Raw genomic sequence first — 16,605 nt, 5'->3', positions numbered from 1 at the left:
GCGTACACCTGACACCAAAAGCTAATGGGCAGTTCTGGCTTTCAATTCGTAAGTGTATGTGTAGGTATGTTTAATCACTCACTCACTCACTCACTCACTCACTCACTCACTCACTCACTCACTCACTCACTCACTCACTCACTCACTCACTCACTCACTCACTCACTCACTCACTCACTCACTCACTCACTCACTCACTCACTCACTCACTCACTCGCGTGATATCAAATAAGCTGCTTTGCATCCCGCCGCACGCACAGGTTTTGGCTTTGGGTGGCTTTAAGGGTGGGAATACATAACGGCAGCCACACGTGTCGCACATGACGCGAAAGTCAAGACACAGGGCTTCCGACCCATGGGGTCGATGTACGAAACAGCGTGAAAAAACTGCCATAAATCGGGATAAATCGGGCTTAAAAGCGCCCCGGCGTCGAACCCGGTAAAGATTTGTCACTTCTGATGTTACCACCAGATAGCCCTGGGGACCAGCTTCACGTCAATGTGAAACCTGTCAATAGGATGTGAATATTCAACGTTCGAGTGACGTTTAAAAGATGCTCTCCGAGTAAGGCTTTTGTCTTGGTAAAATTACAGGTCTATAACAGATGGGAAAATGGGCGTGGACGCCCAACCAGGCACCCCATGTCGACCCCGTGATAACCCCAGGTGCTTCATGCACGTGGCCGAATTTTCATGTATGATATGTGTGCAGTATGTCTCTTTCTCCCGGGATGGGACAATTAGTGAACGCAGGATGCATAGATCAAACCCTGGTGATATCAAATCTGAGCTGTTTTGGCCCCCGTTACGCGCACGGGGCTTAGCTTTGGGTGGCTTTAAGGGTGGGAAAACATGACTGCACCCGCATGTGTCGCACATGACGTGAAAGCCAAGACACAGGGCTTCCGATCCAGAGTCAAATCAAAATCCTGGGGTCGATGTATGAAACATGACAAGTACCCGCAGCGTGAAAAGCTGCCCAAAATCGAGTTACATCGGACTTAAAAGCGTCCCGACGTCGAACCTGTCAACGACAGGTCATTTCTGATGACACCGCCAGATAGCCCTGGAAACCAGCTTTACGTCGATGTGCAACATAGGAATGGGCCGTGCATGGTCAGCGCCCAGGCGGCCGTTACGTGACGGCACCCTACGTCTCTTGCCCCCTGATATAGGCCACCTGTGTTGTATCTACTTGATATTTTGTTCCCTTTCTTGACCTAACAATTGTGTAAAGAGTCTAGAATTGTTCTGCAAAATTAAATTATGATTCACCTGTGTGCAACTACACCAATAATTCGTTGATCGTATATTTATCGTGTAACATTTTGCACGTGTAATTGTCTACTCCCTTTCAGGGAGGGGATACATTGTTGATCGGTGAGTATAATGGCTTTGACATTTTCTGACACAGTGTTAATTGATAGTATACCACAGATCAGGCTGCTGGTGGCTGGGAATAAATACGTACTCAGTTTTCATCTCTATTGACGTTTATGTATGCACAAGTATATTAATCCAGTACAACCACTTTTTTACTTGATAAGTACGAAGCACGACCAGTCTTGTCTACACACACAAACGTGAACGTCAACATCGACTGGAAGTATGGTTCCTATCAGTGCGTCACCGACTGGGTTGTGTCGCATTTCTCAAATCATGGTTGTGGTTACTACTGCTAGACACATATTAGATGATCCTGCGCACTAAACGCATATGTGACAAGAGAGGCGGTACAACGAATTGGGCGAGTACACTTGGCTGCTACAGGTAGCTTGACGATTATGCACGTGCAATACATGCTAACCGTGACATGAAATCAACCCCGCTGCTGATTAACACCTGTCTCGCTACTGTGTAACACCTGTCTCGCTACTGTTTTACACCTGTCTCAATACTGTTAAACAGATTTAAACATATCAAAAAGTTAAATGAAACACAATTAACTATATGTAGTTATTATGTATTTAATATTTAGCGGACGAAAAGTCAACTTTACCTATTAAAACAACACCGCATATTCCTTCGAATGATAAGACTGCAATTTCAGGCATAAGATACTGATATTCCACGCTAACCTTTACTTAAGACGAAGACATATAGATGATTGGGGCATTGACAAGCATTTAGATATTCAACAATTTTGTTTAAAAAAACCCCAGGAAAATGTCATTTGCTTCGTGAAATGGATCGGTGGTCCTAAACATATTTGCTCAGTATATTTTGTTGATTCAATTCGTTGGGATTGTACCTGTTCCCAAATCGAGTGTGCTATAACAATTCATGCGTGAAACGCACGGGGAAAATGAACTTCTCGATATTTATCAGACAACCTGTCTCCCTCTTCTTTCAAGTGGATCGTTCTGTGGGGCGTTCCCAAGTATGCAAATTGGGGTCATTTGTCAGGTCGTGGATCATCTTATATGTGTTTACCAGTAGACGAATCACCACTAGCGACCACAGGTGACTTGAAACGCTTCACAGTACATTATGTCTAGATATAATGTACTGTGAAGAGTTTCAAGTCGGGGGTCATCTCAAAATGTTCATATTTAAAACAATCTTTAATCCTCGCAATGACACGAGTGCCTGTGCTAGCGACCACATTAGTACCTAGATGCCTGTCTCATGGCTAACATCCCTCAGTCTCCTAATAAATGGGAATCAAGTCTCGAATCATCTACCATTCATTTTATAGAACTAATCGAAAGACTTTCGATTTGATTGATATCGTCAAATCATGGCTTACAAAAGGTGGCACGACAGCGGTATACTTTCTGTTTATAACGTCGATCGGTGACTGTTCTTCAGAACCGCAGCTACAATCTCATTCTAATGGTACTGGATAGAAACCCGTGAAATCCGAGTGAGTCAACCCATGTCTGTTAGAGGCGACTAACGGGATCGGGTGGACATGCTCGCTTATTTGGTTAACACATGCCATTGTATCTCAGTTGCAAAGATCGATACTCATACTGTTCATCACTTGATTGTCTGGTCCAGACTCGATAATATAGATGAAATAGTGCTGTGTGCAACATTAAGAAAAACAAGTAAGCAAACAAAACTAGTGGAGAGTCGGACTCGCCAGCCTTTATTACTGACAGAGTTCTTCTGTCTGTGTCATGGTATTACATGTTTCCAGACGAGTTAGGACTCGATCATCAAGGTCATTGGTCTTTCTTGGTCTTTACATCCCCAGTGGTCACTTACTTCCTCACTAGGCGACTAAAACAATTTTGGTGAATGTACAAGTTAGCACCGAGTCAACAACAGGACATTTCATGTTTTCTGAAAGTCTGTCTTGCCGGTGTAAAAACATTTCGTCGTTAGGAAACTACAGTTATGAAATTTTCAGCATGTTTACATGTATGTAATAGGTTTTGTGAATCAATTACATTCCAGTGTGTTTGACTGTCTGTTTGGACAAACTTTAACCTTTGTAAAATTCTGTCCTCAGCATTGTCACATACACCCGGGACTCAGGAGCAGACGGGGGCTACCAGCAGATAGAAGGTTGGTGTCATAAGTCATTTCTAACATATTAAATGAAATATGTAATACATCAGAAGACGTTTCTTTGAAGGTTAAAAGGGTACCCATGAATCATTAAATACTTAATGTATCACGTATGAGTAACTGTTCCTGTTTTTCTTTATTCATTCTGAACATTTGAAAATTCACGACAAATGGTGGTTACCTATTTCAGCGCAGTTTCTTTTACACTTGTAATTTCTGAAACGTGTTTAAAGACTACCAACGTCGCCTATCGGCGTGCAGTAATAAAGTCCTTAAGGGTGGACAAAGAACCATCTCTTTGAGTTCATCATTAACCACAGAATATTGTAACTTTCAGAGACAGGATACGCTGATTATCGGTGAGTTTCAAATGAAATGAATAAACAGTTCATCGCCTCGAATAGCTGCCAAATTATTGCGGCATGTAGCAATACTCACTCATTTATTCTCCACAAAACGATGTGACCTTGAACGACTTCAGAGTGAAACTATACAAAATCCACAACATAATGTAATATTTTGTGTCAGTGACTTTGTGTGGACCTAATTATCTTTATAATGTCCTCATCACGTTTAATATTCATTTCCTCACATTTCCTCGTGTTCAATAATCACTTTCATCAGTCTGGTATCGTATCACAGGGAAGATGAAAATGACGGCAGCTACCAGGAAATAGAAGGTTGGTGTCTCAAGGTTAACTACGAGCATGCTGTGAAAGGACTGTGAACTGTGTCAATTCGGAGCCAAGAAATGTTGCCATATAAGTCTTATTAATTATTACGATTTTATTATTCATGATTCCTGTTATAAATTAAATCCGATAAAGACATGAAATCCCTTAGTCACATTCTTATGTGTTCTGATGTCATGACACGTCTATATGACACTTCTTAATTTCCACGAAACGTAACCAGGGTACAGTGATAAAGATCCACTAGCCTGGATAGATGTAACGGTCATGTTTCCGGTCATGCCTCACGGATAATTCTTCCTCCTTCAGTAATTGCTTGCTTCCTTTTCCTTTTATGTGATGCAGACAGGACTGTCTTGGTTTATAAAGAATCGTAGTTTCTTTGACAAGTTGGTCATAGAACAAATACAATTTTGCTTAGTTTTAAAAACTCTTAGTTGGCGATTATTGATGTCCGAAATATATTCAGTGTTTAGTAGGAATGAGGTAATATTTCATACCTCACGAATGATTCTTTTTCCATTGTCCATCTCTCGCTTCAGTTGATGTTTTGTGATGAAGACAGGGATCTGCTACTTTGTTATGAATTGCAGTATCTTCGAAAAAAATACAAAAAGTATTTCTTCCAAATGTACTACAATCAGTATCTATGATTTGAAAGTAATAAGGAATATTAACGACGGATCTCATATGTGTCCAATACTAAATACATGTGTTATATCAGGAGGTAATGTCAACGTAGACGACATCGTCCCCATCGTAGCTGTCTACTCCGTTATGCTGACTGCTGTGGCAGTTGTGGTGGCAGCAGTCACTGTTCTTGTCTGCAAGGACGTGAAAGGTACAAAGAATGCATGAATATTTTTCATCAAATGAATCAAATGCATTAAGTCATCAGTTCACTCTCCCCCATAAACCAACACACCTCAAGCAGCACGCCCTTATCCTTTGCCCCAAAGTAAATTGGTCTTCAGCAACCCACTGGTATGCTCGTCATAACAGGCGAATAACGCTAGCTGATTTCTTCAGCGATTTCAGTATATTTTACCAATCAATGAAGGGGTACCCGGTAGGATGAGATGATAATGACTGTAAACCATATACTGTCTTACAATACACCTTGGAGATTCGGGTTAGAATTGATCCTGTGCAACCTATGCTTGTCACAAATGCAAATGTCTCTTTTATTCGTTGTTGTTTGGATTCAGTAAAGGTCAGTGCAGTAGCCTAATGGTTAAAGCGATCATTCGCCACGCTGAAGACCCCTCATAATGTGTGAAGCCCATTTATGGTGTTGTTGCAGTATAGGTAAAGGTGACATGAAACTACAAGCGGTCTGTCACCCTCGCGTTCCAATCGGTGATATTTTATGAATATTGTCACAAGCAGAGAAAAAACAATACTCACTCACCTACTCGTGTTCAGTAAGTGGCAATGTAGACGATTAATTCATTTTAAGTGTTCCCTTTGTTTCGTTTTCAGATTACCAGGGAAGAAGGTACATATATTTACTTTTGTATCTTAAATGCTGGAGTAGTATGGAGTAGAATCTTTTTTTCTTGCCCAGCTGCTGTCTCATGTCTATGTAAAGACTATTTGCTCGACTTATATCAGAAGACTAGGGTCATATTTAAAGAAACAACGAAATTTGGTTGACCGATGCTTTTGCTGTTGATAATTGGATTGTCTGGTCCACACTCGATTATTTACAGACAGCTGCCATATAGCTGAAATATTACTGAGTGTGGCGTTAAACAACAAACAACCAAACAACAACCATCAGGATCATCTATAGAAATATAAGTGTACTGTTGTAATTACAGATGTGGTGACTACCTTACTGTGATGGCAGAGAGATTATCCCATGACTTCAGTGATGTACCTCGTGCTTCCAACAACGATATCTTACCTCTACACGATTACGAGCGACTCCTGAGGGAACAATTCCACATCTACACTTCTCTCCACCCTTCATCTTCCTCAACAGAGGACCACAGTACCTGGCGAAACCCAAACTGACGGTACAGGTCCACTTCTACAAGTGTCTTCGACCTTCCTAGCCCTAAACAGTGGACCACAGTAACAGGTGAAGTCTAAACTGACGGTACAGTTCCATATCTGGACATCTCTCCACTCTTCATCTTCCACAACAGAGGACCACAGTACCAAGTGAAACCTAAACCGACGGTACAGTTCCACATCTACACGTCTCTCCACCCTTCACTTCTTCAACAGAGGATCAGAGGATCAAAGTATCAGGCGAAGCCTATATAGTTCAACATCTGCAAATTCTTCCAATTTCAGCTGGAAAAATAGGAGTACTTCAATAGGTGTGAACAGGAAATATTTTCCACGATGTCCTCTTTTACAGAGGACTGTACTGATATCGACAGTTATGAGATATGTTTCTGCTTGCCCTCTACATACCCGGCGAATGCAGTTACCGAACAGTATGTCCTTTCAGCGAGCAGACGCTTGTAACGAAAAGCTTTGAGCTTTACTAACAGTACATATAGTATACCAACAACACTGATTTGGCAACAGATTATGGGCCATTTTCACCACAATGGCCCATGAGAAATGTCTTGGCAAATATTAAAACTGAAATTATAAATCTAGGTATCAGTAAAGCTGTTTCCACAAATGCCGTTCTTGGTCAGACAGGCAGACACCCGCTTTGTGTTAAATATTATACTCGCTGTACCAAGTACCGGTGTCGACTATTATACATGGAACATACAGGATATCGAAAAGCCTGTTATGAGATGCTCAAGATATACGACAAAAATGGGATAATAAATTGGGTGTCACAAGTTAGATTATTACTTTGGTACACTGGTTTCTCATATATATGGGTCGCCCAGCATTGTGGTCACGCTGGCATGTTTATTAAGCAGTTTCAACAACGTTGTGAAGATATCCAGTTTCAAGATTGATATTCTAAGATTAGTAATTCTCACTTTTGGGGGGCATATTCTGAACTGAAATCACTATTAACTCCTGAGAAATACATATCCGCACTTGCTGACAGACAAGATTTGAGAAGAATCCTATGTAAGTTTCGTTGTCTTTTAAATAAGTTAAATATTCAACAGTATAGGTTTGATAAAACTGTTGAGAAAAGAATGTTATTATGCACTAAGTGCCAATTGCAGCAAATCGAGGATGAGTACCATTTTTTCCTTATTTGTCCTTACTATTCTGGAAGCCGCAAGAAAATTATTCCATCATATTATCATGCTAATCCATCACGTGCTAAATATTATCAGTTACTGACATCAACTCACTATGAAAACATACTAGCTTTAAATATCTATTTGAAACGAAACTTACCAATTTGAGTATACTGGCAGTACACAACCCTCCACTCTCCCTCCCTACACCGATGTGCACTGTTTCTTTTGAATATTTAATGTACTTTAGGCCATGTGGCCTTCATACTGAAATAAATTGTCATTGTCATAGTCATTGTATATCAACAACACTGATTTGGCAACATTTTTTTCAGTCAATAAAACTTTAACCTTTAAAACATATTTTAAATCAATATAGATTTAACCTGTTTTATCAAAAAGATATAACTGTTATGTTGTCTCAACACACTGATCAGTATAAATATTTTTGAACAAAATTCTCTTATATCAAACACTACACACATAAGATTGCCCATGATAATTTTCACACGGGGTAGATAGGATTATGGACTAAGGTTCCACAAGTTTTGTTTCCATGACCCAGTAGGTACGGGTCGGTTTCCGATTGTGATATTCTGATTGTCAGCACCTCAAATAAAACTCCAGATGAATAGAACACCCATTTCAAAATAAACACATGCGCGCTAACACACATGTACACACACACACGCTCAAACACGATTCAAATACATAGTTAAAGAATTGTTTTACATATCTCCCTCAAATGCTTTAATAGCTTGACTTCATTTTTACATACTGTAAACTTGATGAAACAGATTATTTCATACAGAAGGCATGACACACATGTCCCTTATTGTACAGGAATGCACGGAATTCACATTACTGCTATCCTGCTTCTGTATTGGTATCACCCTGCCAAGAATTTATCCCTTATGAAGTATTTGTCTTAGAACTGACGTATCGTGATCTGTAGCTTAACACCAGCAGACATTTGAACAACAATCCAACCCCACAGGCACCATGGTCAGCTACGACGTCGTGGACCTCTTCACCAACATCCCACTAGAAGAAGCCCTGGACATCCTTCGCAGCAAGTTAGCCAACCGGATAGAAGACTTGGACACCCAGCTCACCATAGACAGCATCATCAACCTCGCCCGCAGCTGCTTTGACACCTCCTACTTCACTTTCAATGGTAAGATATACAAGCAGATCCACGGTCTCCCCATGGGCTCACCTCTTTCTCCTCTCATTACAGAAATCTTCATGACCTCCTTCGAGGAAGCAGCCCTCTCCACAGCTCCGTTCCAGCCCTTCTGTTGGTGCCGCAAAGTCGACGACACCTTCACCACCATCGCCAATGACAACGACCCCAATGAGCTCCTCAACCACCTCAACGACCAACATCCAAGAATCAAGTTCACCATGGAGACTGAGACCAACCAACACCTGCCCTTCCTCGATGTATCCCTCCACACCACAGACGATGGACTTAGAACCTCAGTATACCGCAAACCGACGCACACCGACCAGTACATCCACTACAACTCCTGCCACCATCCTCAGATCAAGCAAGCTATCATCGCCACCCTTACCAGACGTGCCAAAGCCCTCTGCCACCCCGATGCCCTAAACAATGAACTGGACCACCTCAGAAAGACATTCACCACACTCAACGGTTACCCTCCCCAGCTCGTCACAGCCACCATCAACAAGACCCTCAAGGACCGAGAACCCCGCCCCAAACCTTCTCCATCACCCATCAGAGTAACCATACCCTACCTTGGCCCCATCAGTCATCAAATATCACGCCTCATCAAGACCAAAGCCAGCATCGATGTCACCTTCTCCAGTGGCAAGACCATCAAGACCTACCTAAAAGCCAACGGTAAAGGACCCAGCTGTGAACACCCTAACCCAAGAGGATGCATCTACCAGATCCCTTGCAACTGTGGCGACCTATACATTGGAGAAACGCTGAGACCAATCAACACCAGAATGAAGGAACATCAGACCTCAGTCAGCAAACTCGACCAGAAATCGGCCATCTCTGAACACATTCTCAAGAACCCTGGACACTCAATTCGATGGGAGGACACTAGGATACTATCTACCAACAACAACAACTGGCGCCAAAGGAAACTGCAAGAGGCCATCGAGATCCGTAGACAGAAACCAGCCATCAACCGCGACCAAGGAGTGTACCTACCAAGTGCCTGGGACTTATTGATAAATTAATCTCATCTATCTGTGTACATTCTATCTATGTAATTCATGTATAGCCAGTCTACCCGAGTACATCCTTACCTACTTGTGTTTGTACATCATCAACCCTCATGTAAACATGCTCACCCCCTATCGTGTGCTATGTACATCATCCTATCATGCGTAATGTATCACCATTGGCTTCCATCCTTATCCCCAATCATGTACATCGTCCTTACCCCGTATCTGTGTTATGTAAACATATCCAATCAACTGTAATGCATTACCATTGGCTTCCATCATTGTTATCATAACTATCGGCTTCCTATCAGTGCTTGTTCATACTGGCTTCCAGCTTTCGTTAACTCATTCCACTTGTTACTTTGTTATTGTTTTACCTGTACATATAAATACACCTCTGTGTCCCCTTTCTCAATCACCTGATGAAGGAGTAAGCATTAACTCCGAAACGTTGTGTTCTCACATAAAGAAGTTGATATCCATAAAAATCTTAACAACCCGTTTCCTGCAGACATCACTGAACCATACTTTCTCGTGTAAAGAAATGCTGAAGCTGTCATACGGATGGAATGTGAAATATTCCTCTTGAAAATAATACAGTAGAGTATTTCTGTACTGTAGCGCCGCAAACAATCTTAACTATGCATGGCTTCAGATCGGACAAAGTCACGAGACTTGTTTCGATATAGTTGAGTTGAGCTGAGCTGCATTTTATGCTACACTGGTGTTGATGCAGCCATATAGGAACCTCCTGCATGTATTATGTGCAACTGTGCGAGAGTTTTTGTCGGAAAAACAACATTTCTCTCCAAAAAATCAAAGCAACTTTACTGGAATAAATCTAACATCGAAATAATCTTGTCAAACTTTCAACTACATGGAACTTTTAGTTTAAGAAGCCAAGTCTGAATACATGCATGATCACTAAAAACATTTCCATGTCGCTGTAGCTCACCCGGACATGTTTTACAAAGTTTAAAGGTCAACGTTGGGGATGAATGGGTGAGTGAGTGAGTTAAGGGACCTTGAAGGAGTTAAGTACTGACCTTGATTTATATTTTTCTGGTGAAGGTGCTGTACCCTGGTGGACAATTTGTTCGTTCGTCGCGCCAAAAATCAGGATTCTGTTTTCCCATTTCTGGTGCACCCCGTTGTGATATTGCTGGAATATTGCTAAGGGTGGTGTAAAACCAAACTAACTCATATTCCTCAGACAGACTGGATGTTTTGGAGATTACCAGTGAACAGAATTACCATTTTGTACATCTGGGTATTCGCGTGTATACGCCACAGAAACAAACTGCACGTATATATCTCGGTACCCATACATATACGTCACAGATATGATCTGTACATACACCTCGGTATTCACATTCGAATCATTATATCAAACCTTATACACCACGACTTATCAAAAACAGCTACTTGCACAATTTCACGCCAAAATCATGGATCACCAAAGACAGCGAAAACGTAAATTCGTTTATTAATTTCAGTCAAGGCCATCTATGGCCGACAAGTTGGTACGATTTTGGAAATGATATATATGATGCTGCAATTGTTTTTTTAGACCCGTGGAATGCTGCTGGCGATCGATTCTAACCCTACACAGGTGCTGTCAACGTGACTTGTATTAATAAACGACTTTGAAAGGTGAATTTTGGCTGTCTTGGGAGATCCAAGACCACTATAGAACAATTGCTCATATTGTGACCAGTCATCTACCTCCAGTTGCTGGAGATCTATAGTCCATTCCTATGTTCTAATGTCCTGCTTGGTATACAATTTTGAGCTACATGATAGTTTTTAATGCGTTACTATGATATACGAGTTGTGTTATTGCCGTTTGGTGACAGGTTTTAATGAAATAAATTTATATAACATTAACTGTTTTAGTCACGAGATGGTTGAAATATTGCCAAAAGTGGCGTTAACTTTTAACTCACTCTATCACTACAACGTTACACTTTCTTCTGACTTCCAGCACATTCTGACTACAGGTACTTTTAACCTGAGATAACCGTCAATTCTGTCATCACAACGTTTACTTTTACCAACGCGTTTAGTAGACGGGTGCTTCGGACATAACATAACCGATGCACTAATGTATAATTGATCTTCACCTGTAACATCTGTTCTTCACCTGTAACATGATATACACTTTAGATACATGCCCAATATGGAACATAAAGACGGCAGTGGGTTCAACATTTTGCAGTCCGATTAATGAAGTCCACACTCAGTTTTAGGTTCTTGTATCTGTACAGCCCATGTGTCTGTAATAGTGTCTCCCGTCCTTCTGTGCTGTGACGACATTCATCATCCACAAATGGCTTTTGACTTTAAATGTCTTACAGAAACATGGGTGCACGCAGACATCCGTAGTGTTGATGTAGCAATACCTGGACACCACCTAAAATTCGGGAAATATAAGCAAACTCGTGGTGGTGACCTAATAGTATGTCAATAGGGTTTACTCCTACCACCTTTTTAAATGCGCCGTGGCAGTGTCATAACAACATATGAATCTATCTGGAAACACCAGTTCACTGACAAAATATAACATCCGGCCATATGGCCTACGAGACACAAGACACTACAGAACGTATAGTAGTGCATGAAGTGAATAATCTATCACAGTATATAAGCACCAACGATGATAAAAAATGTTATAGTGAATAATGTATCGCCAGTCCCATGTTCAGCAGTAAAGGGTTGTATGTGTAGTTACAGGACTACAATATGCGTTTACGTCTATTAAACATTTCAGTAACCATTGCAGCTAGAGGTTTAATTAACTTAGCATTACTAAGTATGAATGCGGCGTGGTCGGTAGGTGACAGGAGAGGGAAAAAGAATTACTACTTTCTACATTTTCCCATAAGTCATATCGTAAGTCCGAATATAACGGACATTTGTTCTGAAATGTACTCACCAATTTAGTGAGACTTGTGGTCACGGTGTCACCAGACATACCTTGAAACAGACTATGTAACTAATCCCCCTGTTGTTCTACGGGCGACTGCATTTTGATGTTTTAAGAAAATTGGGCATAGTGGGGTGGGGTGGTTGGTCGGACCGGGAGAGCTACTTCTTAAATTAGCGTAGTTCCGGGAAAGCTACTTTCTCCAACGCAAGACTGTACCGCCAAAGCTACTTAACTGAATCAACACTGCGATCAGTTAACCCTGACAATTACCGATTAATGGAAAAAACGACCCCTGTGATTTTCTCTTTTTTAATGCGATTTGTTTCATATTAGGATCACAGAGTACAGCATCCAAGTGTGTGATGTTTACAATTTTGATGAGAACTACATGCGCCTCCAACTCACATCTACTCATGTTTGTCAGTTTCCTATCTCTCGTTATATATATTTATCTGATGGGGCTATACCTTCAGTCATCATGGCAAATGCACAAGTAATAGTTCACGTTCGTTGACACAGTGCGCGGAAGACAACATTTATTTTTTGATGGATACAAGTTCAGGTGTCGCAGAAGTCAGGCAGAAAAGAAATACTGGAGATGCACTGTTGTTGGATGTCCTGCTCGTTTGACTGCAAGGTAGTACATTTTGTTTTACATTGATACGTTATTGCTAAGCGAATTACGGGGGGAAACTAAAATGTTTGAAATATTAAACGATGTTAGATACATAGAACTAAGTATATATATAGAGAGAGATTAATATGTTAAATGTACTCCCGAACGTTAGCGAGAATGTACTTTTGGATATCAACTCATGAATATTCATTTTGCATACAGAGACAGCAGACTTCATGCCATGGAAGAAGGAGAACACACACATCCTGCTGTACCATTCGAAATGGAGGTTGCCTAGTTCAAATCGAGACTCATTGATAGATCCAAGGAAGAGTGTACCCCCATACCAACGATCTACGACGATCTCCGACGCAGCCATGACAGATTTCCCGGCGCAACCATGACAGACTGATTACTGCCAGAGATTCCATCTTTCAACTCTGTGAAGACAATCATGTATAGACAGAGACACAGGACTGTTCTCAGACTGCCTGCTTCCAAACCTGAGATTCATCTTGAGGACAAGTGGGCTGAGACAGAAGCTGTCGAGAGATTCTTTCATCGGATCAGCAACGACAACCTTCTCTTCACCACAGACAAGAACATGAAGATCCTGTGTGACGCAGATACAATATGTTGTGACGGAATATTCTTTGCTGCACCTCGCCTCTTCGACCACATATATACAATTCAAGCCCAGTTCCAAGGACACATGTTTCCCCCTAGTGTATGGACTACTACCAGATAGGAAGGAGACAACTTACTCTGCTGTGTTCGAGTACCTTCATCAGTTGGCTGAGACCCTGAACATGCATTTCAGTCCTCCTGTTGTTCAGCTGGATTTTGAGTTGGCAGCCCATAATGCAGTAAGATCGTCTTTCCCCCCAACAGCCCATCTTCGGGGATGCTATTTTCATTATTGTCAGTGCCTTTGGAGGAGAGTCCAGAAAGAGAACCTCGTCAACGACTACAAGGAGGGCGATGATGTGAGGAGGATAGTACGTCGAGCTGCTGCTCTTCCCCTGTGCCCCCTTGACAAAGTAGATAATATTTAGTTAGAATGTATTGCTGACAGCCCCGATGACCTCAAAAGTGCGATCATTCATGTGACTGCTTCGTGGGTGGAGGGTAAGCAGTTTTCCCCATTGGTGTGGAACCATTTCGGAAACGAAGGACCAAGGACAAATAACCACCTAGAAGGATTCCATAACAAACTTAATCAGCAAGCCAGAAAGAGTCACCCCAATATTTTTTAAGTCGTTGGACTTTTCCAAAGGGAGCAGTCAGTGAGCGAAGTGTCCTGTGCCCGACTAACAGCCTAGCCTAGTGCTCCACAGAGGAAACGCCGCTACCGGCAGATACACAGTCGTCTTAGATCCCTGAGTCAAGATCTACGGAACCAGGACATAGATGATATGGAATATGTTGACTGTGTATCTGAACTGTTAAACTGGAGTGATGTGAGGATTACAATAATGAAATGGCAGTAACTGCTTATAGGAATATTTTTTGTGTAAACTTACATTTTACATGTATATACATTTATTTCATTTACATTGTTTGTAATATATGGCAAGCAAAACCGAACAAATTAAATATGGTGAATACGGTAACTTAGTTTTTCATTGCCTTCATTCCCGGTAAAGCTACATCTCCGTAATCAAATACCGTGACGCACCCCATCCTCTACGACCGGTAAAGCTACCCCTACTTTCCTCTTTATAATTAAGGAAGCAGCTTTCCCGGCCCATAACCAGTGGGGGTACACCGTCAAAAGTATCGGTGTCAAGCATATGCCAGATCATTTCTACCTGATGCAATAAAACTGTGGAATTCCCTAAGTTCTGAAATTCAATTACTAGTATTTATACTTTTAAAAGTTAAAAAACTCGATATTAAAACCAAATAACAAAACTGTTATGTTTGACCTAAACTAGGGAGTAAGAAGTCTCAGGTTCCGTTTTAGTGATTTGGATGCTGATAGGTTTGATAGACACATCGTCGACAGTCCCTGGTGTTCATGTTGTCATCCAGTCAAAAGTTTGTGCATTATTTCTTCACATGCAATAAATACACGGAAATAAGACAAAAATCGTATTTTTAATTAAAGACGTTTAATATCAACTTGGCACTATGGAGATGTGCATCCCTCACAAGCACCAATGTACATGTGTATGCCATGTGTATGAACCAAGAGAATCAAAATACTTGCCAACTCATTAACATATTACATTGTTGCATTGTTTCTCCATGTACTGTATCGTCATAACCATTCGTTGTAAACTCAACCATCTGTATACAATGCTTTATATACATGTGTAAATGCATGTACATTTTGTATATGTATGTTATACGGGCCTGTTGCCTATAGACGATAAAAAAAACTTGACTTGAAACTAAAATATTTAATTTTTAATTACCTTAATTGTTTGATCTTTGTTAGACATATCAAAGAGCCCGACCTATTCAGTTACTGTATTCATAAGAAACAACTCCTATTCAGTCAGGGATAAAATCAGCTTACTGTTTATGTCATCACGACGCTAACGCTACACTAGACGCCGTCTTTGACGTCAGTACGTATACCGGTTGTGACTTCCGTTCGCTTGGAGCACTGCTTGGCATCTCCTGGACATAGACAGAATAAGTGTTCAGATCCCAGCCCTGGGTATTCTAGGTCATTCATTATGCAATGCTTGCCGTAGTTGTTGAAGTGTCTGGGCTCGTGGAAGACGTTGTCGGAGCCGTCGATCGAGATAATCCCATAGGTGATCGATTGGGTTTAAATGCGTGGATTTAAAAGGCCATGGAAGCACTGGTTTCTGGTTGGTAAAGAAGCTCATTGTTTTCTGAACTGATTTAGTCGACAGTAATAAATGAACTTCTCTTGATATAGCAAGACGTAGTCGGTTAGAACATACATGATGGCGATTCAGCATTGGTGCAAACTTTAACCACACCAATTATTTGACCAGCATTCTAAACGCTGAGGAATCAATAACGAATCGAGCTAGAAGACTATACCCTTGGTTTCAACAGAGGCTATGCAGGTGATTAAGGGCACCGGTCCCAGAGTTCCTTTGTCCAAAGTCGACCCAGACATCACCTAGGTGAGTGGTACAATGGGCCCGGGTCTATCAACCGGTTGGTCATGCAAGGTTCTGTGCTACTACGATATGTTACACAAAAGTGATAACGAATGACAACAGGAATATTTCAGCCTTGGCCTAATGATTTGTATCTAGGAATGTCAAAAGCATAATTTCAGTTTTATTATTTGCCAAGACGGCATGGCTCATGGGCCATCGTGGTGAAAAATAATCTTTTAGTTTTTCTGCTGAGGTATATCATCTGAGTACCCTTACAGTTGGTACCTTTTAGTCTCTAGCATCTTCTTTGTAATACTCTGTGGTGGGCTGGCAGCACGGATGAAGAAACGTAAACACTGAAACTGGCTTGAAAAACAAA

General features: G+C 41.2%; 1 protein-coding gene across 1 annotated transcript; it reads left to right on the top strand.

Moving 5' to 3' along the window:
* The first annotated feature begins 2,740 nt into the window (after positions 1-2,740).
* On the top strand, positions 2,741-13,541 carry LOC137271074 (uncharacterized). Its single transcript, XM_067803959.1, has 8 exons — positions 2,741-2,754; positions 3,461-3,516; positions 3,857-3,878; positions 4,144-4,199; positions 4,939-5,052; positions 5,694-5,709; positions 6,035-6,207; positions 13,360-13,541. The coding sequence occupies exons 1-8, from the start codon at positions 2,741-2,743 to the stop codon at positions 13,539-13,541; spliced, it is 633 nt and encodes a 210-aa protein (XP_067660060.1).
* The last annotated feature ends 3,064 nt before the right edge of the window (positions 13,542-16,605 follow it).

This window comes from Haliotis asinina, chromosome 1 (assembly GCF_037392515.1).
Source record: "Haliotis asinina isolate JCU_RB_2024 chromosome 1, JCU_Hal_asi_v2, whole genome shotgun sequence".
NCBI classification, from domain to species: Eukaryota; Metazoa; Mollusca; class Gastropoda; order Lepetellida; family Haliotidae; genus Haliotis; species Haliotis asinina.
This window is presented reverse-complemented; position numbering and strand designations above follow the sequence as displayed.

Bases quoted from the DNA above. Each gene is read 5' to 3' on its own strand.
- LOC137271074 (XM_067803959.1), top strand. The intron at 4,200-4,938 runs GTTGGTGTCTCA...TTATATCAGGAG, and splicing joins CAGCTACCAGGAAATAGAAG to GTAATGTCAACGTAGACGAC. The intron at 6,208-13,359 runs GTACCTGGCGAA...TTTTGCATACAG, and splicing joins TTCCTCAACAGAGGACCACA to AGACAGCAGACTTCATGCCA.